The following is a 24,737-nucleotide window of genomic DNA, read 5'->3' on the forward strand; positions in this document are numbered from 1 at the left end:
CCCATCTCTGTTCTAGGAGACTAAAATGATGCTTAGGCTTACTCTCGGCCCCACTGGGGACACTTAAAATTGTGGCTGCATCGCCTGTGTAAATGCACAAGGATGCCCGGGGTGGGGGGCGGGGGACAGTGGACAGAAATGTGAGCGTGTGCAGTGTGTGTGTGGAATTTCTCCAGCTGAGTCCAAGCCGTCAGGCAAGCAGCAAATGAAAACGAGCTTCTTCTCATTTCTCTTAAAAGATGGGGAGGAAGAAAGCCTGTTCCAACCACAGGCGTTAGAAAACGGGAAGGTGTGTGAGGTCATGGTGTCCAGGGCCCTGGCCAGGGTGGTTCTGCTTCTTCAGCAGTCTGGTGCCCAGGCCACTCTGGGCCGAGAGGCTGTGGACGGTGCGGTGGCTGCCCAACGTCCCCTTTTGGGAAGTCAGCTCTGGGGTGTAATTTAATGTTCTGACAAAGAATGCCCATATTTACATATGCATCACACTGTTCTCATATTTGGCTCTGATGTTGGAAAGCTCTAGCACTTTCCAAATTGATTTTTGCGTCTTTGCATCTTGGCAGAGCCCGAGGACTGGCAGTTTCTCTGGGTTTCTAAGTGGCTGCCTTCGTTGGTCTGGTTCTGTTTAGATGTGAGACGCTGATGAGTCTGGGAATTGAGAACAATGTTTAGATGTGGCCCTTGTCCTCACTACCCTAGATGGAGGCAAGCGGAGCCGTCCGGAAATTCTCTCATCAGATATCAAGTTTACTGCGAGCGTGGAGAGGGAAGAGGCGGATCGTTGGAATGTAGCCATTCTGTTTCTTGATGTTTGAGCGCTGAGACTCTGGGAAGACCTTTTAGAACAAGGAAAGGGCCATAGTGGGGATTTCGTGTCTTTGTGGTCACACCTCGGGCACTCAGCTGTGTTTCCTCCCCTGCAGTCGACACGGAAAACTCCTATTCAGCCATCAAAGCCCTGCTTACATGTCACCCCCTTTTGAGTGCTTTCCCGACACCCATCCTCTCCTTTATCATCCCACTTCTTTTCCTGGCCCTTTTTTCATCATGGCTCCAATTTCATTGTCTCAGTGTCCAAATTTATTTGTGTCTCTTCTCCACCTGTCTGTGGGTTTTCTAGAGCAGGGACTATGTCTTACACATCTTTGTACATCTGCTTGTTAATTCAATAAAAGCCCCAAGGTTCAGAAAGTTAGCAATTTTTTCTTTTTCTCTTCCCCTTGTATTTGTTTAGCCTGCACGTATTGAATTCCTATTATGTGCCATGCACAGTGGTTTCATGTTAGGAATACAAATATGAATAGGACAGAGTCTCTGACCTCAAAATGCTCACAATATTACTATGAGAGACAGAGGACAAACAGCTACATTGAGTAAAGCACAGTAAGTGCTAGGCTATTCACCCATTCGTGAATTATTCATTTAGTGCCCACCTGTTCTAGGCACAAAGGACCCATCAGTAGAAGGAAAATAAACAGATAAAAGTCTCCACCCTCATGGTACTCACCTCTGAGTGGGAGGGAGATAGATGAGAAGAAACAACTGTGTTTGCTAATTAGTACCTTAGGTGGTGACGAGTGCTCTGGAAAGAAGTAAAGCAGGCGAGAGATCCGCAAGTGTGGCTGTGTGTAGGTGGTTGTAGTTTTAATACGGTGATGGGGGTGGATGTGGGGGTGCGGTCAGGACCCGACAGATGTGAAGCAGCTGGCCACGCTGCCATTTGGAGGACAAGCACTCCAAGGATGGTGCACAGGCCCTGAGGCAGGGCAGGGGGTGAGCGGAGGGGCCGTGGGGCAGGTGAAGTCAAAGAAGTGAGGAGCAGGGCACGTGCAGACCAGGACTGCGGGTCATTGTCAAAGCAGTCGCTTTTTCTGAGGGTGGCCAGAAGCCGTCAGAGGGTTCTCAGGTAGGGCACGCCATGAGCTGACTTGTACCAGGATCCATCTAAGGGACAGGCTGGCGGAGTGGAAGTGGTGAGATGCTGTTGGATTCCAGACATAATTTGAAGGTAGTATCAGCAAGATTTTCTGAAAACTTGAAAGAGAATCGTAGGGTGATCCCAAGGATTTGGGGTGTGGGCACCTGGAATGGCACAGTCACCTTTCAGTGAGATACCCGTGGGAGGAGCAAGTTGCAGAGATGTTGTCAGGGGGTTGGGTTTTGATTTGTGAGGTTTGCAGGGTCAAAGAGGTGGCTGGAATATGAGTCTGGAATCCACTCTGGAACCATATGCTCCGTGCCGGCTGCACGTGGAGCTGTGTCCCGTGAGGTCCCAGTGAACTCTGCCTGCCGAGCCCTTGGGGGAAGGGCAGGGCGAGGTTCTCGCCACCGAGCACAGCACTTTCCGTAGGTGACCCACACGGACCCTTGTTTCATGTGTGCTGCTGTCCAGCGGCGCCTCGTTTAAGAATGCCGTCAGTTCATTAACATGGAACTCGTGACCCACGGCATCCAGTCTCAGGCCCGAACAAAACTTGGCAAACACATGTACTTTCTCCACAAGGCACATCCCGGCCTCCTTGTGCTTAGGAAGCGTGGACTGTGCTCGGCTTCAGCACTGTACTCGGGGCCTTTTTAAAGCGTGAAATCAGTGAAACACATGCTAATGTGAAAAACGTGCTGCTAACTAGACCATGAAGGCAGCCCTGGCTCACAGCGTGAGAGCCACGAGGAGAGGGCAGGGCCCTGCTGTGTCTGACCCCACCTGAGAGTGTGCACCATGGGCGACGAGGGTTCCGGCCACTCCACTCCTGTCCACAGATAAACTCAGGAGCATCATGAGGGTGGACTTGGGAGCTACAGGTAAATTTTGGTGAGTAGGCAGATTCAAAAATATGGAATCCATGAGTGATGAGGCTGGACTACTGATGGGAGCTGATAGTTTCTGGATGCATTTTAAAGCCATGAACTTGGATAAAATCACCAGCTGAGTGGGTGGAGAAGAGGAAAGGCCTCAGGGCTGAGTCACAGGGACTCAGGGGTTCATGGAGTTGGCAGTAGGTGAAGTAAGAAGAGAACCTGGGGAGTGTGGTGTCTGGGAAATGCTTCAAGTTGGAGAAAGTACGATACCATGAGTCAGTTGTTGCTACTAAGTCAAGACTGAGTATTAACCATTGGTTTTGGGGACCTTGAATTATGACTTAACTACAATTAATTAAGTCTTTGAGGGCCTGGCTGTCAGAGTAATGCTGGGAAGAAGGTGAGACAGGTCTCTGTAAGAAGACCCCAGCATGCTGTCAACCCTGAGGACAGACACAGCCAACTCCACCTGCCGCCAGCAGTGGCTGCAAGGTCGGGACACTGGAACCTTGGACCAAGAATCCATGGCCTCACTCCTGCTGGGCAGTTTTCCATTTGAACAGGGCAGAGCCCCGCCCTGCCCTGGCCTGTGAGAGAGAGGACGGAGAGGGTGCTGCCCTCACAGTCTGATTCAGAGGGCACATGGTCCCACCAGCCCAAGCGGGAGCAGACGGCTGCTGTCTGCTTTTAGCATTAGTTGAGACTCTTTCTGGGTAGAAGCGTTGGTTTCAATTTATGAACACTGTTGTTATATTGTTATTACCTAAATAACCATTCAGCTGAATAATTCTGCCAACATTAAGATTATTGTTTCAATTTAATGAGCTCCCTAATAATGAAGAAATAATGAAAAAGGGACTGTTTATCCCAAGTATCTCAATGCATGTGGTGCCGTTGAAGAAGGCAAAGGAATCCAAGCACTTGAACTTCACCCTTTACTTGTAGCAGCCACCCAGATCGTACACAGCCTTTATAAGGTGCCACAGCCCTTGCAGATGTCACATCACTGATAACAGGAGCTGTAGGCGTCTCTACACTCCATCCATGTGGGTTGCGTTCCTACCTCAGGCAGTGCAGAGGTCCCCTCCAGTGGAGTATGGCAGGCGGGCAACACAGATCCACATAAGCATGTTTCCAGTATCAAGTCACTGGCGTATTTCAGAAGCAACATCACAAATTCAGGTGCGACAAAACAGCAAGGGCTGGAACAACCATGGAAAACCCGTGGAGGAGGCAGGATCTGAAGGAAGGCTATAAATCAGGGGAAGCTGAGGGGAGTTAACAGATGCAGGCAAGCAGGAGAACAATACCCCAGAGTCATGAACTGCTTCTTATGTGGCCCGGGAGAAATGAACTGACTCATTTGGCTTGGAGAGAGGGTGTGCATACATACTTAGAGGTAATTTAGAACTGATGGGGCCACATGGTGGCAGTCAGCTGGTTAGGATAATGTGGTGACCGTCAGTGTGGTATTGACCTCGATTCTGATCCATTCAATTGAGTTGCATAGAACATTTCCCTTGGCGCCACCAATAAGAGAGAGAGTCAGAGCTAAGAAGGTTAGGAAAATGACTTATGTGACCTGCTCTGCAAACACCAATTAAAACAACCAAACAGGAACATCTCCTGCATCACTGAATAGAAACAGTAGGTCCCAGAAAGCACCCATTTCAATCATGTAATTGATGAGACTAAAGACGACAAACCTACTTGGTAGAGGAAAACATTTTGTTTTATTTCTTGATATGCTATTTGCACCCTGGTGTGATTTCTCGGATTCTGTGGGTCTAGTTCCCCTGGCTTCAGAAAGAAAATGAAACTATTGTAAAAGAACTTCAGCCTTTGCCTATAGATTACGTGGCAGAGTGCCTCACCCCAGGAAGGCAAGCTCGTGCCCTCTCACTGGCAAGGAGGCTCAGGGATGCAGCTGCACTCGGGAGGGGGCAAGAGGGCTGGGCTGGCAGGGGCTCCCGCTGCTCCGCGATGTGTCTGAGCGACAGGAGACTTTCTTTGTTCTTTGAGCCCCATGGAGTGATGATCCATCCCTTTGCCGTGTTTCACTGTCCTGCACACCAGCGGCCGTGCTCTTTCATTATTGGATGCTACTCAGAAATAGGAGGAAGACTTCGATCTGGTCCCTCGTGTTCATCAGCAGAACGGTGTCACAGTTCTGCAGATGGTGGCTAATCGTTATGCTCCTAAAACTGTGGGGAAGGAGTCCTGCTAGCCTGCACAGACCTCACAGGAGTCCTCAGTCTAGCTCTGGCTCCACTTGTCTAAACAGTTTATGCAGATTAACAAATGGAGAACAGGAGGTCGATATTCTCAGCCTTTTTTTTTTTTTTTGCACAGTTAGGGGAATGCTCTTAATTCATGGGGTCATTGCATTTTTAGAGCTTGCCATGGGACCTGAGGTTATGGTGAAAGCTTGGAAACCAGTGGTTCCAGGCAGCACGGTGTTGGCATGAGGACCTCCATTCTCAAAGCCTCCCCGCCTGCAGGTGGTAGCATTCATAGCCGTGGGACTTGAATGCAAGTATTTCTGCCACTGGGTATTCAGAGAGAGGCCTGGGCCCTTCACCTGAACTCTTGGGGTCTTGGCTTCTCGTATGTAAAACACGTGGGCTGGAATAACTGACCTGCACGATTTTTCCTCTTCCATCATTAGGTGTTTCTGTAACCGTGTGACTTAGTTTCCTTGAAGTAGATAAATATCCCGGCGTCAAGGATACTGCCTGTCACCTTCCCATCTGTACTCAGAACGGACAAGAACCATTGGATTTAATTGATGGATATTCCCCATGTCCATCCTCTTGAACAACCTAAGTCAAGGCCGTCTCTGTCACCATTTCTCGTGATTCCTGATCCCAGCCCTTTGATCCTCACTCTTCTATGTGGCTGTTTTCCCTGACAGAGCTTGATTTTTATTTGTTCACTTCAATATAATTTTTTTAGTACCCGGCTATAAGCATTACATCATTGTTCTCACTCTCTCAGGCTGTTAGCATTGAAACAGGATTTTATATAACTGATAAATTGGCATAAGGGCACAAACAAGTGGGCAGGGGACTCAGATAAGAATTTTCCTTCCTTCTCTCTCAGCAGCTGCTCCGTGACAGCCGGCCAGGAGTGTTTCACCACGGCAGGCACTGCTACCAGACCCCATTGGTCAGAGCGGACAGGGCCCTCTGAGTGGGGGATGGGTAGAGCCCTCTCCTTTCACTGCCCTGGACACTGTGAACAGGGGTGGGGACAAGAGCGCACTATCCCGTGTGGCAGAGTTCGCCCAGCCCTGCCTTACAAGGTCCCCCCTCCACTGTCCAGCCCCACTTCCTCACTCCTAACACTTTTAAAACATTTCTCATCCTTCTAGAATCTCTTAGCGCTCCTCTCGGAATCTTTGATATTGGGATGGAGTTTCACAGTTTCTAAACCGATACCATTTTGTTATGATGAAGAGGAGAGAAGTCGGTATTCTTGGTAACTTACTCTTTTTTTTCCTTTTCATTGATTAAACCTTAAAACCTTGGAATGACGCTACCTTTCTTCTTTGTTTTGAAGTGTAGCTTCTTATCAGATTTCAGAGGACAGGCCGGGCTCCAGGGCCAAGCAGCCCTCCCATGGCGGTCACGGCGGCCGAGGTGGAGGCTCTGTCTTGGGAAAGCCTCTCGCAGGGGTTGGCGTCTCAGGGGTATTTATTGTCACAGCGCCTCACTCAGAACATTCCTCATCCCACCCAATTCCAGCTCTCCTACATTTAAAACGCCAGGCGCCCTGCCTTTTCCCACTCCCTCCAAGTTCCCTCACCTACCTGCCCCGCCCTCCGGCCACATGCGGGCTTTGGTAGCATTTGAATAGGAATCCAGCTCAGATCAGAGCAGTGATAATCACAAACCAGGCTGGTGTTTCCGTGGGGACTTTTGGCATTATCTGTGGTAAAATTCATGAGGCTACCAGGAAAATCAGAGTGAGCTGCTCTTTCGCGATGCATTTTTAGACCATTCCAACTCTAAGAAAAGGGTATGAAAGAGAATGGAGCTGTCCCAAGGAACTTCTGCTCCTCTGAACTTTGGGTTCAACACAAACCACAGGCAAAAAACAGTCCTGTGGTGTTGTTTGCCCATAATCGGATTACAGTGCCCTGAAGCTGGGTGAAACTATGCCTTCTTAGGGTGCTCACATCAGAGCCCCTTGTTTATCTGTTTTTTTCTTTTAATAACACGGCTGCTGAAAATTCTAGTGTTGACAGGAAGCAGATCTGACAAAGCACATTCACTGTCTCCTCCTTGCTGTTGTGCAGTGCTCACCAAGGCCCAATTCTCCTCCAAAATGCATGCCTACACTTTATTTTCCTTGAGCTTCAGAATTTTATTTACCTCCTCTGAACAGGCCACTGGGCAGACCTGCAGAAGCCCCTCAGGGACAGGGAGACTGTCTGGGATCCCGGTGTCTAGCCCTGGACGCACACCCGGAGTGGCATCCTGAAAATGAGGGCCACGCACAGCTCGTCAGCTGCTCCGGTTCTTTCCCACGGCGGCCTAACTCCAGGGCAGAGTGCAGGCGCCTTTCCACACAGGATGCTGAGGCAGAGGAGGATGACGCGCTCCAAAATGCTGGCCCAGAGCCAGGCTGTAATTCTGTCCTCTGAGTCGGTGCTGGGTGTGCGGCAACAGAGATGATGGTGCCGCTGTGCGTCGGTGCACAATCCCACCATTTCTGAAGCACCGTCATAGACGGTCAGGGCTCCCATCAGGCCACCTCCTCCGCGGTCAGGCTCCTTCCTGAAAGGACCACACGTCACGTTGCCCAGTCTGTCTGGCAGAGGAGAAATCGAATCTAGTCCCCGCCAGCCACCGAGTTTTGTGATCTTCCATTAGCCACTTGGGAAAAGCCATGATATTAAAAGAAGTCTACCTCTGGCTGTGACTGACTTTCATCTCTTAGGCTCTTTTCCTCCCCACTGTGATATACATGAAGTTCAAGTCAAACGCCTTTCTCCTTGGCCTTTTCAGGGAAGTGAGGCTGGTCAGCAAGAGAAACAGATGAGCCTTCGAGTAGGCCGTGGGCCAGCAGGTTGCCTGTGGGCCGGCCCCTCCCTGCTGATGCCGTAGGATATGTGGCAGCCTGGACATTTTAACCCATCTTTGAGACAGAAGCTCATTCAAGACAGGTTGATCTGCTGTTCATCTTATTGTCTGGTCACCTCTACCTCGGCAGGTAGGGGAGACGGCAGGCATTTTACACACTCCAAAGACTTAGGGAAAAAATGAGAATATGCCCATTTTTATAAGTAGTCTTCTGGGACAATTTTTCTAACCTCCTTTTAATAAAGAATATCTGGGGTCAATAAACACAAGACTGGTTAGAGCTTGGCATTGCATCCTTATGGGTGAGAGGGAACCCGGGTGGTGGAAGGGTAATCTTGATGCCACCCGGCCTGAGGGTAAGAGAGGGCGGGATGGGGAGTCAGGGTCCCAGGAGAGAGAGTGCGGCAGGAATGCAGTCTCTCTCTCCCCTCAATGAATGCAGATCCACCAAGGTGCCGTAGTAAGCCTGGCTTCCTCAGCCATCACAGGAACCTCTAATGTCAGGACAAGTTGTTCTTGCTTTGTGGCATTTTCTATCAGCGGCGATGAACAGGAAACTCCTGGGTTGCAGTGTCCAGATGGGTGCCTGGAGAGGGTGCAGACTGTGTAAATAGGTGGGCAGTTAAGTGAGCAAGAGGATTAATACCTAGATCAACAAAGGGAGGGGCTGGATGGGAGGCTCGTCTAGGGGGTTTTAAGGCTCCTTCCAACTCTGAGGCTCAAGTTCTCATGCTGTGCCCTTCTACCACGAGTGGGCCCAGCTCGACCCTGACTTCCAAAGGTTTTAATCAGAAGGGTGACAATCTCCATTTTTGAGTCATTTCCATTAGGTTAAGCCAGAATCAATAGGAAGTAGCCAATGATACCAAGGATCTGTCCATCCTTATTTCTAGAAAAATAAGACCTGAGTTCCAGTTTTGCTCTTGTGGTTTTACCAACTTCCTTACATAATCACTACCACTGATTATATCTGTAACTTGAGATGCGCTTATTATTTCCTGTGAGCTGCATACCAGTGCTAAAAGTTGGGCCCTGTTAATGTGCCCATTTTACAGAAGAGCAAAATGGAGGTTAGAGAGATTAAATGACTTGACCAGATTCACACACATAGTAAGTGGTGGATTTTAGGTTTTCTTCACTGAAAAGTCAGTGTGCCTGGATATTTAAAACTTCGGAAATCCATAGACTTCCGCCAAGATGGAGAAGTAGGTGGAGGGTCCACCTCGCCTCTGTGCACAACCAAATCTAAGAACAACTATTTTTAACAGCAGTCACAACCAAGCTATACGGAAAATCAACAATACGGATCCAAAGGACAACTAGATACTCGGCTGGAACGGTACAAGGAGCGAGACCAGAAGCGGAGCAGGTTAGCAAGAAAAATTCCCGGGCGCGCGGGCGCAACCGAGCGGACTGATCGCCAGTGAGCTGGCTGCGGAGCGCTTAGGGAAGAGGCGCGGTGGTCGGTCGGTCGCGCGCAGTTACGTGCGGAGAAACCAGTGAGAAGGGAAACCCGAGCGCGGTGCAGCAGGCTCGCAAAATTAGGATCGGATAAGCAAGCCCGAGGCGTTTTATGGCAACCTGGATGCTCTGGGCTAGCGGAGAGGAACGCCATTGCTCCTTCTCTGACCCCGCCCCCACACACAGCGGTCACAAACCAGCGACCTGGGTCGCCCGTCCTGGTAAACAACTAAGGCTTCGCTCCGCTCACTTAACAGCGCGAACAGACCAAAAATGGCTCTAGAACAACTCAGAGCCCCAGAACCGATAGACCTAAGTGATGAAGAAATAGCCAGTCTTTCAGATGCACAGTTCAAAACACTGGTTATAAAGATCCTTACAGAACTGGTTGACTTTAGCCACAAATTAGAGAAACATATGGAAGCTAAATTAATTGAAATGAATGGGGATACAAAAGATTCCAATAATAATGGAAAGAAAATTGGGACTCAAATCAAGGGAGAGAACCAGACGGAAGAAAAAAATGATAAAACAGAAAGGAATGAAGAAATAAGAATTCAGAAAAATGAGGAGAAGATTAGGAACCTCCAGGACATCTTTAAACGTTCCAACATCCGAATTATAGGGGTACCAGAAGGGGGAAAGGCACAACCACCAGTTGAAAAATTATTTGAACAAATAATAAAGGAGAATTTCCCCAAGATGGCAAAGGAAATAGGCTTCCGAGAAATCCAGGAAGCTCAGAGAGTCCCAAAGAAGTTGGACCCAAGAAGGAACACACCAAGGCACATCATAATTACATTAGCCAAGATTAAAATGAAGGAGAGAATCCTAGAAGCAGCAAGAGCTAAGGGGACAGTCACCTACAAAGGAGTTCCCATCAGACTGTCAGCTGATTTCTCAAAAGAGACCTTACAGGCAAGAAGGGGCTGGACAGAGGTATTCCAAGTCATGAAATCCAAAGACCTACAACCAAGATTGCTCTACCCAGCAAAACTTTCATTTAGAATGGAAGGACAGATAAAGTGCTTCTCAGATAAGACCAAATTCAAGGAGTTCATCATCACCAAGCCCTTACTATATGAAATGTTAAAGGGACTTACCTAAGAAAAAGAAGATAAAAAAAGATGAACAGTGAAAGGACAGCAAACTCACAGTTATTAAGAACCACACCTAAAACAAAAGCAAACTAAGAGGATAGCTAGATCAGGAGCGGAACCATAGAAATGAAGATCACATGGAGGGTTAGCAATAGGGGAGTGGGAGGAGGGGAAGGGGGAGAAGGTACAGAAAATAAGTAGTACAGACAGTAGATAGAAAATAGATAGGGGGGAGGGTAAGAATAGTAGGGGAAATACAGAATCTAAAGAATTTGAGACACATGTTCATGAACTAAAGGGGGAAATGGTGGGGGAGGGGTATGCAGGGTGGAGGGGAAGGGAGGGGGGAATAGAGCAAATGTAATGGCATAATCAATAAAAAAAAATAATAATTATTATAAAATAAAATAAAATAAAATAAAAATAAAACTTCGGAAATCCAGACAACTAAAGTTGTTTTAAGCTAACCTAAATCCCTCCAGACAACCATTCCATATCTCTACCCCTCATTTAATGCTAAAATGATCCTTTTTATTTCTCCTACTGCTTCATCTTTACACCTGTTACTTTATTCTTAGAATACAACATGAGGCGTATTCTTACAGCACCACCAGCCACAGCAGCATGTTCCCCCATCCGTAACTTTCCCATTGTTTCTGTTTGCAGCACCTCCATGATTTGACTCTTAGAGGTAATAAATTACTTCCCTGGTACCTTCAGAATTTTATGTAGACAAGTTTGGTATTCTCGGAGTTTTATTTAGAGTGGATTAAACTTGAAAATCAATAACACCTCTCCCACCTGCCACGATCTGGTCCCTGTCCTTGGAAGGCAGCTGAGGCTGTATCCCTCCTGTGGTTCGCGCCTGCGCGCAGTGCCCAGACGGGAGTGCAGGGCACGCACGGTCTGCCCCCCTCCCCCCGTACGCCCAGTGCCTGAGGCGGGGCCCAGCCACTGAGTGGCTGTGTGCAGGGAGGAACACCACCCCGGTGCCGTAAGCTCTAGACCAGTGGTTTCCCTTTTCTGCCATGAAGGTTGCTCCCCACACCCAGGGCTGTCCCCTCCTGATTGTGTCCCTATCCTCTGTCCACTGGACGTGGTTATCTTTGAAGTACTGAGGACTGGTACTCAGACATCCATAGAGGAGAACAAATTGCCTTGACCATGAGCACGTGAGCTTGGCAGTGGGGTGAGATGCAGTTTCCTCATCTCTCTCAGCAGAAACTGCTCTTCAGCACACCTTGACAGCACGGGAAACAGGAAGTTTCTTTTCCTGCTCCCTCAGAGCCTGAGGAGTGACTGCCACGGCCCCCACCTCCACCCACAGCCAGCCTTCCCCTCCCCCGTCCCACACGGTTAAGCCTTTTCCTCTCTCTCTTTTAGTAAGGAAAATGGGCAATTTAATTGTTTTAAAAAAAACAAGATGAAGGGTTTCTAAAATTTTTATTTTCTTTTTGAAATCTCTGGAGTCCTTCCCTTCACCAGGAATCCTTTCTCTAAATCAATATAATACAGCTTGGTTTAGAGAAGGCATTTCCTACCAAGTGGAATTTTCCACCATGGGTTGGTAGTGAGTCGTAGAGCAGTAAATTCAGCTACTTTAAATTGTAAAGCTGCTGTTTCAATAAAGAGTGTGAGTTAAGCCTGGGGCTGAGGAGGACCGCATCTGTCCGTGGGTATTTTCAGAAGCTTGCAGGATGCTCCCAGGAGGCTGTGTGGTTTCTGTGGACATCAACTTACATTTATTGGTATAAATGAAAAAAGCTGATGGGATGCTGTTTCTGTCAGGAGTAGCCAACAAAACTGAATTAGTGGCCCCCAAGATTTGACCAGGAAGGAGCTCTGAGAGATCGTTTAACAGAATATCTTTTTTGCCCTTTAACCTTAAAACTAGAAATTCTGAAATCTCTTTGAAAAAGTTTTAAAAGGAGAGTAGCATGAACGACAAACACATCTGCACACAGAGAACTAGGCAGGGCTAAGCCTGCCTCTTTAACCCCCAAAATTCACATCAGAAATCATTTGCTTAAGGACAGGGTATTTAGTGATTAACCTTGTACCTCACGCACATACTTCCCAGTTGGCGACTGGATGCCAAAACTCATCTGTCCTCCTCTCCGCTTTTATTCTTTTTGATCCTATACCTACTCACCAAAAATACTTGAGACAGCCATGTTTATTTGTAAATCACCAGTGTGGCATTTAGGAATGTTTTCTTACAGAAATAGCGGTGTGTGTGTAGAACAGGTTGGGTTCAGCTGTAACCATTTGTGGAACAGCCAGGATGTGCTAAAGCCTGACTTGGATGAGACTCAGGCCGCAGCGGGGATGCGTGAAGCGTAGTGGGAGCGCTAGTGTGTTGTAGAGCTTTACAGAGTGGACCTAGGGACCCACTGGTCCCTAGGCGTGCCCGACACGTGTCACCCAGGTAGAGCTGCTCCACCCCACCCCTACCTTCTCCATCTCTAAAAGGCTGGCTTTGGCCAGGCAGGACTAAGGGACAGTCAGAAGGTTGGACCTGCTACCTATCGTGCACGTGTCCTTGTCAACACTTCCAGGTGGGTGGGTTTCTCTACTGCCACCCAGGACCACTGAGAGCCCGTGGGGACTGTGCCTTGAAATGCACTCGAGGGCTATGTGTGTGCCCTCCGTACTGCGGTCTTTTCCTTTTGTCACGGATTTACCAGGAGACTAAATCCTTTCCTGCTCTGTCTGGGGGCTGATGGCTTCACAAACCAGCCACACTGCCTTTTAATGACTACTCTCTTTGTGGATTGCTCCAATTAAGTTATTTCAACTCAAAGTCCCCTCCCCTTCTGTTAGAAGGTGTGAGGGTGGTGAGAGTCACTGCCAACTTCCCACTACACAGGAATTGTGCTGGGTACAATTAGAAGAGAAGATGGTTTCTCCTTGATTAAGAAGTTCCTCGGCACCTGCAGGCTGTGTTGGGGTGGAGAAGGGATTGTGGCCCAACTCGGAGAACGCCTCTCACTTCGCAAGGCTCCAGATGCACTGCGCTCTGGGCCTTCTTGGCCTGGAAGCTTATTTGTCTTCTGAGAGTTTGTAAATTGGATGCTAGGACTTTTGAGAATTGCAGCAGAATTCTTGCCAGTAGTGCAAGATGGATAACATAATACAAGGGAGTTTGACTGGTTCTCAAAGTGGAAAGTGGTTTCTAAAAAGATCAGGATGAGAAGTGGACTCTCCCTGTACGACATGCTCTGGAAGGGGATCGAGCAAGTGAGAGGGGGTGGGCCAAAGCCCTGGTGCATTAAACTCAGGGGAGACAAGGGAACCAACTACAGAACACAGAGCAGGAGAGGAAATAGCCCAGCTGACCTCAGGGGTTCATTACGATTCGGCCACCACATCGGATTGGCAGAACAGTTCTGAATGTTGCCTGAGCATTTTTTTTCAAGAATTTCCATGAGATGAAAAATAGCTATTTAAAGTGATGTAGGTAGGCTTATTCAAACAATGTCCCAAAGAACATTTGGTTCCACATTTGGAATCATAAGTGAAATTAGAGTTAAAACTGTTAGCATGTATGCTATTATTCAATTTGCAAAACATTTTAAGTTGGTGAGAATATTATTTTCAAATCAATTGGCTTTGTCTTTCTTGTCATTCTGTTGTACTTCCTGCTTCACCCTCTGCATTTCCAGTGCAGTTAAGAAGCTCACCAGAAAGCAAATGGGGTGCCTGTCTCAAATTAGTTTCAAAATTTGATATCTCATTGTTGAAATAACCCAGATAAGACAGAACAGAAAATAACAAGAAATGTTTGGCACCCTCACGTACACTTCCATACCCGGTCCGCAACCCTGTACTTGTCAGTCATTTAGGTGTTTTCCCCTCGCACCCGGTACTGAGCCCGGCATCATTTTGTCAGCAGCCTCTTCCATCAATTGCCATAATACAGGCATCTGAGAAAGATCCAGAAACCTTATTTTAAATCCATATACCTCATGTTATAAACTTGTCATTTAAATAAATTTGCATATTATAAAGATTATCTAAGTGTCATCTGTGGCTTCAAGTATCTTACCATCTCAAGTGATGTTCAAGCTCCAAGTTACATAAAAATCAGCTACTTGATTTTCAGACCTGTGCAGTGTCTTGCACAGTTCTCTGAAATGGTGAGTTTGCCAAAGCGAAGGGGAAACATTTGATGTGTGCCCCCTGGGTCTGCGGGCTTCTGGAAGGAAACAGTGTCCTTAATTGTTTTGGCTTCTGAACAAAAGATGGTGGCCAGTATGGTGGCTAGTACTTTCCTCTTTCTAACAGATGAAGACAGTGAGGAGGAGGAGGAGGAGGAGGATGTTCATTTAAAGAACCGTCCTTCCCACACCCCCAGAGCTGGGAAGATGGAGCTATCAGAGAACACAGAGTGTTAGCTCCTCCACCGAGCAGGACCCGGTTTGCAGTGGCCGTGTCTCTTTCCCCTTCTACACATCGAGACTCAGGGGACGGGCCAATCTTTGCTCCTAACTGTGGAGTCAGCTGTCTGGGGTGCCGACAGCTTCCCTCTCTGTCTACCTTTCCATGTGTCTGCTGCCTGTGGCACCAGGTGCATGACATGGGTTTGTGCTTTAAGCCCTGTGCAGAGTTCCCTGTGCCTCTGGGCTCTTCGACATCTGCCTCTGTGGAGTGTCTGGGCCAGGCTGCGGTCCTGCTTCCTACCGAGCCCTGCAGACCCCGTGGCACAGAGGCCAGGACCTCTGCCTTCCAGCGTGGCTGTGAGTTCGTATCTGCCGTCCACTCTGCCAGCAGGTGAAGGCGGGTCACACGATGCCCCGTGAGCCTTCTCTGACTCTTTTGAACTTTTTATCAGTCCACGAAGAGACACGGTCACCTCCCACTACTTGCGCCCATGTGGTCACTCAGACTAGAACACCAGCTCAGAGAGAGCCTACCTCCTAAATCAGCAAGACGTTTACTGTGGTGAATGGCTCCCTCTTGTCAGTTGCCATAACAGAAGCGTCTGAGAAATATGCTCTTAACAGTTATGGCGAAAAGGAAGTATCGGTGCAGCCAGTTCCCAATTATCTAAGGGCCACTTCTCCAGCTTGCAAGTTCCCTTGCTTTATAGTTCTGTCTCTCCTTTTGCTACTGCATTCAGGGTGAATATCGCAAGGAAAGAACGCACACATTTATTTATTTTGCTCCTGTTAAAAAAAAAGCCAGTCTGATCAGAAGTCTGGAGGAATTGGGGCTGAAACCTCAAACGAGATTTGGGATTACCTGTGGATTGTGTTTCTGGCCCCCATAACTAGAAACACTCCGCAGTAGCCTGTATGCTCCCTGTTCTTGCTCAGGAAGATACATCTTCAGCAGAATGAAGAGGGGATTTTGCTGGTAGTTTTTCTGCACAGGGACTTTTCCTACAGACTGCAGAAACTCTGGCCTTAACAGCAGCAGCACATTCCAGCAGGAAGAGCCAGGGCAAGGGTGAGACTGCCTGGTTCATAGCTACTGTGTAGCATCGGAAAATAAACTTCTCCAAGGCTCTTTTTTTTTTTTCTCTCTCTCTCTGTCTGGTACAGATAAATGTAACTGTCAGAGTGGTTGACTAAATGCAGTGGGAAATGTTCACGCAGGACTAGCAAGAGACCCAACCGGGCAGGCACTTCATCCGGGTTAGGTCCCTCTGTGAGAAAGCCAGTACGCTGCCCATTTCCCTGCTGGGAGTCTGGGGCAAGTCATGGGCCTCTCAGTCCCTTTCTGCCCTCACCTGTAACTTGGGGAGAATGACGGTCAGGAAAGTGTAGCTCTTCCCCCAAAGGACATCGGGGGTGAGGTACCAGACCCACCCCAAACCCAGAGAACACACAGCCCAGCCTATGGTGAGTGCCTTTTGGTTTCTCTAACCTAATTTTTTGGAAAGTCTATACCAAAAACACCTCAATCAGATGTATTTGGGTAAAAAGGAGATTTTGTTTATGAAGAACATTTACTGTCCTGTATTTATTTACTCTGCACAAATATGTATGGCAAACACTGCTGGGTGCCAGACACCAGGTAGGTGGGCACCACTGGATCATAGTCACTGGACAGGATCAGGAAGTATGGGAATAGTACCAGATAAGCCCGGATCCTGGGATGGATGACTCTTGGTGAACAGGGGCTAGAGCCAAGGAAGCAAGATGGCATACCACCCTTCCCGTTTCACGGGTGAGAAAGTGAAAGAGCAGCACCAACGATAACCCACCCAGACCTCAGAGGGTCACTGAGAGCAGGCCTAGCACCGAGTTCCAAAGGCTGGACTGTAGGTCGAACCGCAACTGCACTGTAAGCTGCACGGAGGCAGAGAGCGGGGCTCCCCACCCGGGTCCCCACAGCACCTCCAAAGGCCTTACAGGGCCTCCTTGAACTGAATTGATCTGAGCGGAAGTCACACCCGGGCCCCAAACAGAATATACCGCTCTCTGACTCAGTTTGGTCTAAACGATAGTGCTTAGCACAGCACCGACGTAAACCGTTGCCTATTAAGTATTTGTCGATTGATATATTGACTGTGTTTGACTGATTGACTGCATTGGATCGATACTCTCTAGTTACACACACGTGTGCAGGCTTGCACATGCCCCCATTCTCTTCTTGTTGGGAAAACCAACAAATAAAGCAAATCCCACACAAGGTCCAGCACAAATTATGCCTCCTTATGATCCCAGAATCTTTTATTACAAAGTCATAAGCATGTAATTCTGTAACATCACAATATCACACTCCAGCGCCTGTACGGCATTTTAGGTGAAATGTTCACGTTGCTGTTGGTCTCAAGTGGAACATCCACGTACCCTGCCGACCACACCCAAACAGGCCTGGCTTCTGACGGGCCTTTATCGCTACTCAGTTTTTAGAATCACGGAGAGTTCAGCCCAAGTAGCAGACTGAAAAGGAAAAACCAGACCTGAAGAATGCCTTCTGTGACAGACGTTTACATCCTCAGGCTTGTGTCTCCTTTCTGTCACTTCACAGCTCCTGAGGTCCTCGCCCAGAAACCTTACAGCAAAGCTGTCGACTGCTGGTCCATCGGAGTGATCGCCTACATCTTGTAAGTATTGCTTGCCACCTTGGCTTCTTTTTCTTTTTAATATTGTGGTAAAATATAGTGACACTGGTTACTATCTTAGCCACTTTTAGAACCCAGCTCGGTTGTGTTACGCACACTCACGTTGCTGTGCGACCAGCACCACCGTCCATCTCCAGAGTCTTGTCGTCTTTTCCCAGGTGGAAACTCCGACCCCACTCTACACTGCCTTCCCCCTCCCGCCCAGCCCCTGGCAACGGCCATTCTGCGTGCTGTCTGTGTACTGGACTGCTCAGGGTTCCTCTGGTCAGTGACATCACACAGTATCTGCTCTTTTGTGAGTGGCTCATTTCACTGAGCACAGTGTCCTTCAGGTTCATCCGTGTCGGAGCCTGCGTCAGAATTTTTTTTTGAGGCTGAGTAATATTCCGTCTTGTGTATATAGTACATCTCATGTATCCATTTACCCACCACTAGACACTCGGTTTCCACTTCTTGGCTACTGTGAGGATGGGGCTGTGAACATCGGTGTATGAACACCCATGCAAGTCCTGCTCCCAGTGCTTTTGGCCGGGTGCCCGGAGGTGGGCGTTCCGGAGCAGACGGTGATCTCGGTTTAGCTTTCTGAGGATCAGATCGGTTTCCCACAGCAGCCTCGCCGTTTTGCATTCCCAACGGCAGTGCACACGCGTTCCAGTTTCTCCACAGCCTCGTCGGCACTTGATACTTTCCACCTCCCGAGGGTAGCCATCCTCATAGGTGTGAAGTGTCCTCTCATGGTGGGTTTGTTTGCATTTCTGCTGTGGCGCATGATGTTGAGCATCGTTTCACGTGCCACAGCGAGGGATAAAATGTGATGAAAACCCAAATTTAACCTTTAGATTTCTCATTTCTTCTCAGATGACTAATCTCTGCTATCCAGGAAATGCAGTCCTAGGTCGTAGGATTGTTGAAGTTATTTCAGGTCAATCAATTTTGGTTTTTATTGTTATACTTTAATTTGCTTGAGTCCACTGTAAAGTTCTTTTTAAGTTATAATTTCTCTTTCCAACACTTATTATCTAACATATTTTAGGATGGATTTAGGTTAACTAGTTTCTGTAAATGATAGAAAATTAATTTTTCTTCTCTATTGCCCCCAAGAAAGAGAACATTTCCTAGCAGACGGAACTCACACAGTGACAGACTGTGATCAGTAGGGGCTGTGATTGGACAGGGTCTGACTGTGGGTGGTGCCTCAGGGAATGCTGAGAATACCCCCCCACCACACGTACACGCCCGTACGTCTCATGACCCAAGAAGAAAATAGTCATACATTCAACTGGGCAGCTTTTGTAAATGGCTAGGATAAAAGAACAGGGGGCAGTGGAGGAACAGGTTTGGGGGGACAGATGAGATCAAGAACTTCACTTTGGGTGAGCTAATCTGGAGACCCCTCCGAGATATCTGTGGCACAGGGTATGCACATGTGGTCAGAGGTCCAGGGTGTAGATACCAGCATAAGGATCTGGGTCTGATTTGAACAGGACTGTATCCAGTCCTTATCATTATAGTGTACAGCGCAACACTTGACTGCATTCAAGTCTAGTATTAAGCAAAGGAATACTGTATTTTTTATTTGTATTTTAAGCATAAACTTGATAGTTACCCAGTCATTGCTAGCTTTGCTCCAGGACTTAGTCTCAGGTTGATTTCATGACTGTGTCAGACTTGAAAATGTCAGCTTGGGCATTGCTTTTCCTTGATGCCTTCCAGAGCTCTGAGAGCCTCAAGCAGAGAGTGAATAGACTTTGGACATCTCAGTTGTACCTTCCAAGATGTTCAGATCCTTGAGTGATAGGTCATGTCCTGGAGATAATTTGCTACATAATACGACTGTGCCTGGAAGGCCACCAGTTTAAAATTTATCATTATCGTGTCAACAGCTAGCATTTCTTGAGTACTTTCTCTATTCCAGACACTGGGCTAGGTGCTAAAGATATCAAGGAGACAAAGACACGATGCCTCTCATCAGAATATTAACAAGGCATTCGGGGCAGGGGACAAGAAGTGTCATGAATACAGTAAGTGACATGCAGGGAGGCTTGTGTACTGGTGCAGAAGTTCCTGGGAGGAAGCACCACTGAGGACACGGCCTTTCAGGAAGGAGGAGGCACCATCTCAGGCACGTCCAGAAGGCTGGAGGAGACTCACACGAGCAGAGAGGAGAGACGAGAGCATTCCGCCCAGGGGAAGATGCAGGCGCTGGAACAGGGTGCCGAGGCATGGGCAAGGACTGATGGAAATACTCCACTAAAGCCCAATGGCCTGGGTTGGTGTTCCTGGCACAAAGCTGGCTCTGGGTTGAACAAGTGTTAGGAGTTAGAACTCACAGACATCAGTCTCAGACCCTTGCTCCTTCCCGCGGACCCCCTGTGCCTGGTCCCCCCATTCCCATCCTTCATCTGAAGATGACGGGCGAGGCTGCCGAGGAGGCCGTGCCCAGCACTCGGCACCCAGGGCATCTGTGCAGGGCTCCTTGTTCTTCATGTTGCCTGTAGTGGAGAAGGGGTTGGCCTCTGCAGGTTGCTTGGAGTGCATTTTCATTTGACAGACTTGTCAGTGATGTATGAGATGGCAGCAAAGGTGGCTGCGACAGGTCACGGCACCACGTTTTCTCCTCTCCACACGCCCTGAAAACATTTTCCCTGCTGCCGGTGCAGACAGTTGATAAATTGGTTCCCTGTTCCGTTTCTATGTTATCCATCATTTGGAAGGAGAAATATTTTTTCCTATGAAGGCTACTCATTTTTTAAAGCACATTTGATGGGTCCTTATCCTGCCAGGAATCTCCCTTTGGGGATCAGGACTTGCAAAAACATCTTTGCCTGCAGAGGTTAAGCTGCTGGGGAGAACTGAGCATGGAACGTGCTAGACACCCTGATAAACACATCAGCGTCCAGTCTGATGGGGTGGGTTCAGCCAAGGCAACAAGTTCCGAGGAAAGAAATTTCTCCACTCAGAATGCAATTGGCATTTCACTGACCAAACATGATTTGGTGATTGGGTATGGACTGCCTGCCTTCTCACAACTTCGAGGAGACAGACGATTTAGCAATCACTTGCCTAACTCATGCTCAGGGATACAATGTGCTCTGGAGAAAGGCAGGGAATTTTTACCGATGCAGAAACTGAGGGAGGTCTGAAGGAGACCGGGCTTTAGAGCGTTAGGGCAGGCCGGCTGCTTGGGGTGCGCTTGCCGCGGACATGAGGGCACTCACCCGGCCTGTGACTTCTGACCGTTTGCAGCTAGAAGAAAGTTCAGGCAAAATATTAGGGTAATCCCTTTATTTTGTGACTGGCCTCCTAAACTGTTCAATTTAAATATATATATAATTTATTTTTAGAGAGAGGGGAAGGGAGGGAGAAAGAGAGGGAGACAAACATCGATGCAAGAAACATTGATCAGTTGCCCCTTGTACATGTCCTGAACCTACAGCCTAAGTGTGTGCCCTGACTAGGAATCGAACCAGGTACCCTTGCTCTGCGGGACAATGCCCAAGCAACTGAGCCACACTGGTCAGAGCTATATTGTCCACTTTTTAGAACTGGGTCACATAAACATTGATTGGCCCACATACAGAGAATGATTCGTTTTGTTAAGAGTGGAGCTAAGATTGCCTAATCTTCATGCAGTCTGTTTTCTAACACGAAGGATGACCTTCACCGAGGTGGTCAGCGTTGCTCTACCACCCCGACAGCTGCCTTTCCGACATGTCCGAGGAGGAGAGCACAAACCCAGCTTCTGTCCGAGAGAGTGTGGTGTGATTACCGAGCCCCATGAAATAGCCAAGCCTCGGGTGTTACGGTGCTTGTTACTGCCATCGGTATGAGCAGTGTTAACACTGATAAGAATAGTTAACTGGCGTTGCCAGCAGGCGATAATCTTGTTGTACTCCCAGCCCTGCAACATGGGACGCGTTTCCTCCTTTAAGTCGCCCTGGGCCTGTGGTCCAGACGTTGGCTTTAGAAGTTTAGAAGTGAAATGAGAGGCTTATTCATCTTGCTCAGTCACTCCCAGTGAATTGATTCATACTTACCAGACTCAAAAACAATTTGGAAAAACAAAACAAAAAACTGGAGTGTCAGTTCACCAAGTCACAAGGAGACTTGTGCCCCGCGAGGTAATGGGAGAGGCACGTCATCGTCCTGGCATGTTCTCTGCCTGGTAGGAAATGCTCCGTGAGAAAGCAAATGAAAACCAGAAGTTTCCTTTAAGCACAAGGAACCAGCACAGGGGAGTCGGATGGCCTCAGCTGTCTTCATGAAGCCTGTGGTGGGTGCCCAGTCAGCCTATTCCTGCTGGCAGGTCGGAGGGTCGGCAGGCTAATCAGTTCTTACACCTCCCTCTCCCTCCTCCTGCCTTATCAACTAGCCACCACCCTGCTCGTTCCTTATTCTAGCCTTGTCCTTTTTATTTCAGCAGGCATTGATTGATGGATTGTTATAATTCTAGGTTTACTGGCTTTATTTCACCAACTGCACTTCAGTGTGGCTGCTTTCCAATGGTGTTCAGAAATTTCCCCTCCATGCTCTGGCCTGAGTGGACACTGTTGGTGGCTGACTGCCTTTTCTTAGCTTTATTCTCAGACACGAGTGCTGCCTGACCAGATTTTAGCTTTGTTCATGGGCCTGTGATCCTCTCACCACTGCTTCAAGAGAAAGACTTTATTAGGTGTCTGTTCACAGCTGGTTCATCTCTCACCCCTTGGAAAATAGTCAAACAGAAAATACTCTTTGGTTTCAAAAAGAGGGTGCAGAGGTGTGCACAGTGGTGATGGAGGGAATTTTACAAGTGTGCAATTGAGATCAAAAGAATTCTGCATTTTAGATGATGGTAGGAGCAACTTCCTGCCAGTGACTTCAGGGAAGGTAGAATCCACCAATTTCCATGACTTTGTCCTTGCAAAGATCCTTGGGTGGAGAGGGCACCTGGAGGGAGAAGCGGCAAGGAAATACCTCATCTACTTCACTTATATAGCCTCTTAATGGTGTGGCTTCGGGCTAGATAGAGAAACATTCCACCCCCTCTGCTCTCGTGTTCATCTCAGCATCATCTCCTGGAAACTGTCATTCAAATAGCAGCTAAATGCTGTGGAATATTTAGCCTCGAGAAGGGAAGGCAGGGGGTGACAATCACTCCCTTAACTAACATTTATTGAGCCTAATGTGTGTCAGGCAGTGTGATGAAGCTGCAGAGATGGATTCCTCACCTCCCCAGCCCTGGAGCCGGTTACTGTCTGCTGGAGGCGACAGCCAGTAAACAGATAACCTACAATCCAGTCTTGCTGGTTGTCACAGAGACACGAGGCAGGGGCTGGGAGAGTGCCCAGGGCAGAGCCGTGAACCCTGCCTGGCTTGGAGGAAGGCTGCGCACAAAGAGCGACCACAACCCAAGGCTTGCAGGACTGTCTTGCAAAGCCATTGTGCAGGGGGGTTGATGGTTTATCATTTAAGACTCAGTTTTCTAAGGATCTGGTGTGTGTGCCATGTTTGAGAAGAGAGGTACCGGTCCATCTGAAACATGATTTTAAAAATATAACTTGAAAGGTTTGACCTAGCTTTGAACACTTGATATCTAAAACCTGGTGATGGAAAAAATATAATTCTCTGAATTATCAGATTGTTAATTTACTCGTGCCATACTGAGTCAATGCAAGATCAAAAGAGGCCTTGTTTTTTTAAATGTTTATCATCCGGAATGTACCGCAGTAGCACAGAAGCAGGAGGGAGGTAGCACACGGAGAGTGAAAAGATCCCAGAAGTGCACAGACAGGGGAATGAATGGCCTGCTCGCCGAAGGTACAGCAGCAAAGCCGTGAATCCAGACCACTCAGTCTGGGTTGGGATTGTGGCTAAGAGGCGCAGATTTGGAAGTGGGAAGGGGGCAGTTCTGCTTCACACCGGCAGTTCAGGAAACAGTCATGGGGGTGGCGGGAGGGCTTGGGGCAGACCAGCAGCACGTGGCTCAGGGCCCGGTAGCACAGTGGGCACAAGACGGGGCTGGGTGGCACAAGAGACCACTTCTGGCTTCCGATTTCCTGGCCATGCTGCCGAGGCTTGTCTTCTGGTCCTCGAGAGCACATTGTGCGATAGTAAATGAACCCAGGGCATAAGTGAAAGGCACAGTTGAAGGCCAAGGCCAGCAGGATGAGGCACCAAGGCATTTTCCAAATGCACGTTAGTCTGCACAGACTTCAAATTGCTTACCAGTCAGATCATGACAGACAGAGAAGAAAGGAAAAAAGCTTGGGGGGAGGGAGGGGGAGAGGAAGAGCCCAACGACCAAGAAACCTATGTCTAGAAGCAAAACTCAAATTGGAAGTCTGCCCGGTTCAGAATCATCAGTTAGCGCTCATGTTAATCACGTCCAGACTGGATATCGGCGCCCCTCGGGGCTTCAGCATGAAATCCATCACTCGTGAGAACTAATTTTAGCTGCTGAAAGTCTGCTGTGTTTTTCCTAACACAACATTCCTGGTGGTTGGAAGCTCTGCTCACTCCTCCCCCTCCTCCCCGCTGTGCCCTCCACGCCACTGGCAGCATGAGCAGAGCTGAGAGTGGTCCTGCGTGGCCTTCCTTCAGACGCGTTTCACCCACAGCAGGAGGCACGGCCCCTCTGTGTTCATCCCCCAGACTGCCCAGAGGTGCCGTCCATTGACTAATGCAAGAATCAAAACATTATTGGCTTGAAAGTGGGACCATGGATGGCGCACAGCAGGTTTGGACAATGTATTGTCTAGTCCAACCGTGTGCTGTATGTAGAGCCTGGTTTTCACTGTTTTACCCCAAGGTGGGTATGCTGCTAACTTCTCACACTTGGGGAGGTGTTTAGTCTTCTACTTCTCCGTTACTGGCTCCCGAGCTCCCCATTCCAGTTGTGCATAAACTTTCTAAGGAATGTGTTCCCTTTCCTCCTCCAATACCCCTTTCCTTTCTCTCCTGCATCTTTTCTTGACCTGCTTACTCATTCTCAGCTTTGAAGATACTGTCCACAACTCGGGCTGACACGAGACACTTATCCACTGCATTTTCCTCAACACTTAGCACTTAGCTGACGTCTGCACGCACGGTTTCCCTGAGGGAACCATTCCCTGATCGCTTCACAGTGTGCTCAGAGATGGCTCTGGAGACAGCTCGGAGACAGTCAAACGCACAGTCACTGATGTGACTGGCTGACACTTTTGCAATGACTCAGGTCACATGGGTCATTCTGGTCTA

The 24,737-nt window shown here is 48.4% G+C and overlaps 1 protein-coding gene across 2 annotated transcripts in view; it reads left to right on the forward strand.

Moving 5' to 3' along the window:
• Window positions 1-24,737, forward strand: part of CAMK1D (calcium/calmodulin dependent protein kinase ID) — a 391,400-nt gene that overhangs the window by 338,303 nt on the left and 28,360 nt on the right. For both annotated transcript variants that reach the window (XM_053665839.1, XM_037155199.2), the window contains exon 6: window positions 17,426-17,501. In XM_053665839.1, the coding sequence (XP_053521814.1) occupies window positions 17,426-17,501 (76 nt within the window). The remainder of the gene's footprint in view (window positions 1-17,425; window positions 17,502-24,737) is intronic.

Source organism: Artibeus jamaicensis, unplaced genomic scaffold (assembly GCF_021234435.1).
Source record: "Artibeus jamaicensis isolate MK-2021 breed Jamaican fruit bat unplaced genomic scaffold, CSHL_Jam_final contig_426, whole genome shotgun sequence".
Taxonomy (NCBI): Eukaryota; Metazoa; Chordata; class Mammalia; order Chiroptera; family Phyllostomidae; genus Artibeus; species Artibeus jamaicensis.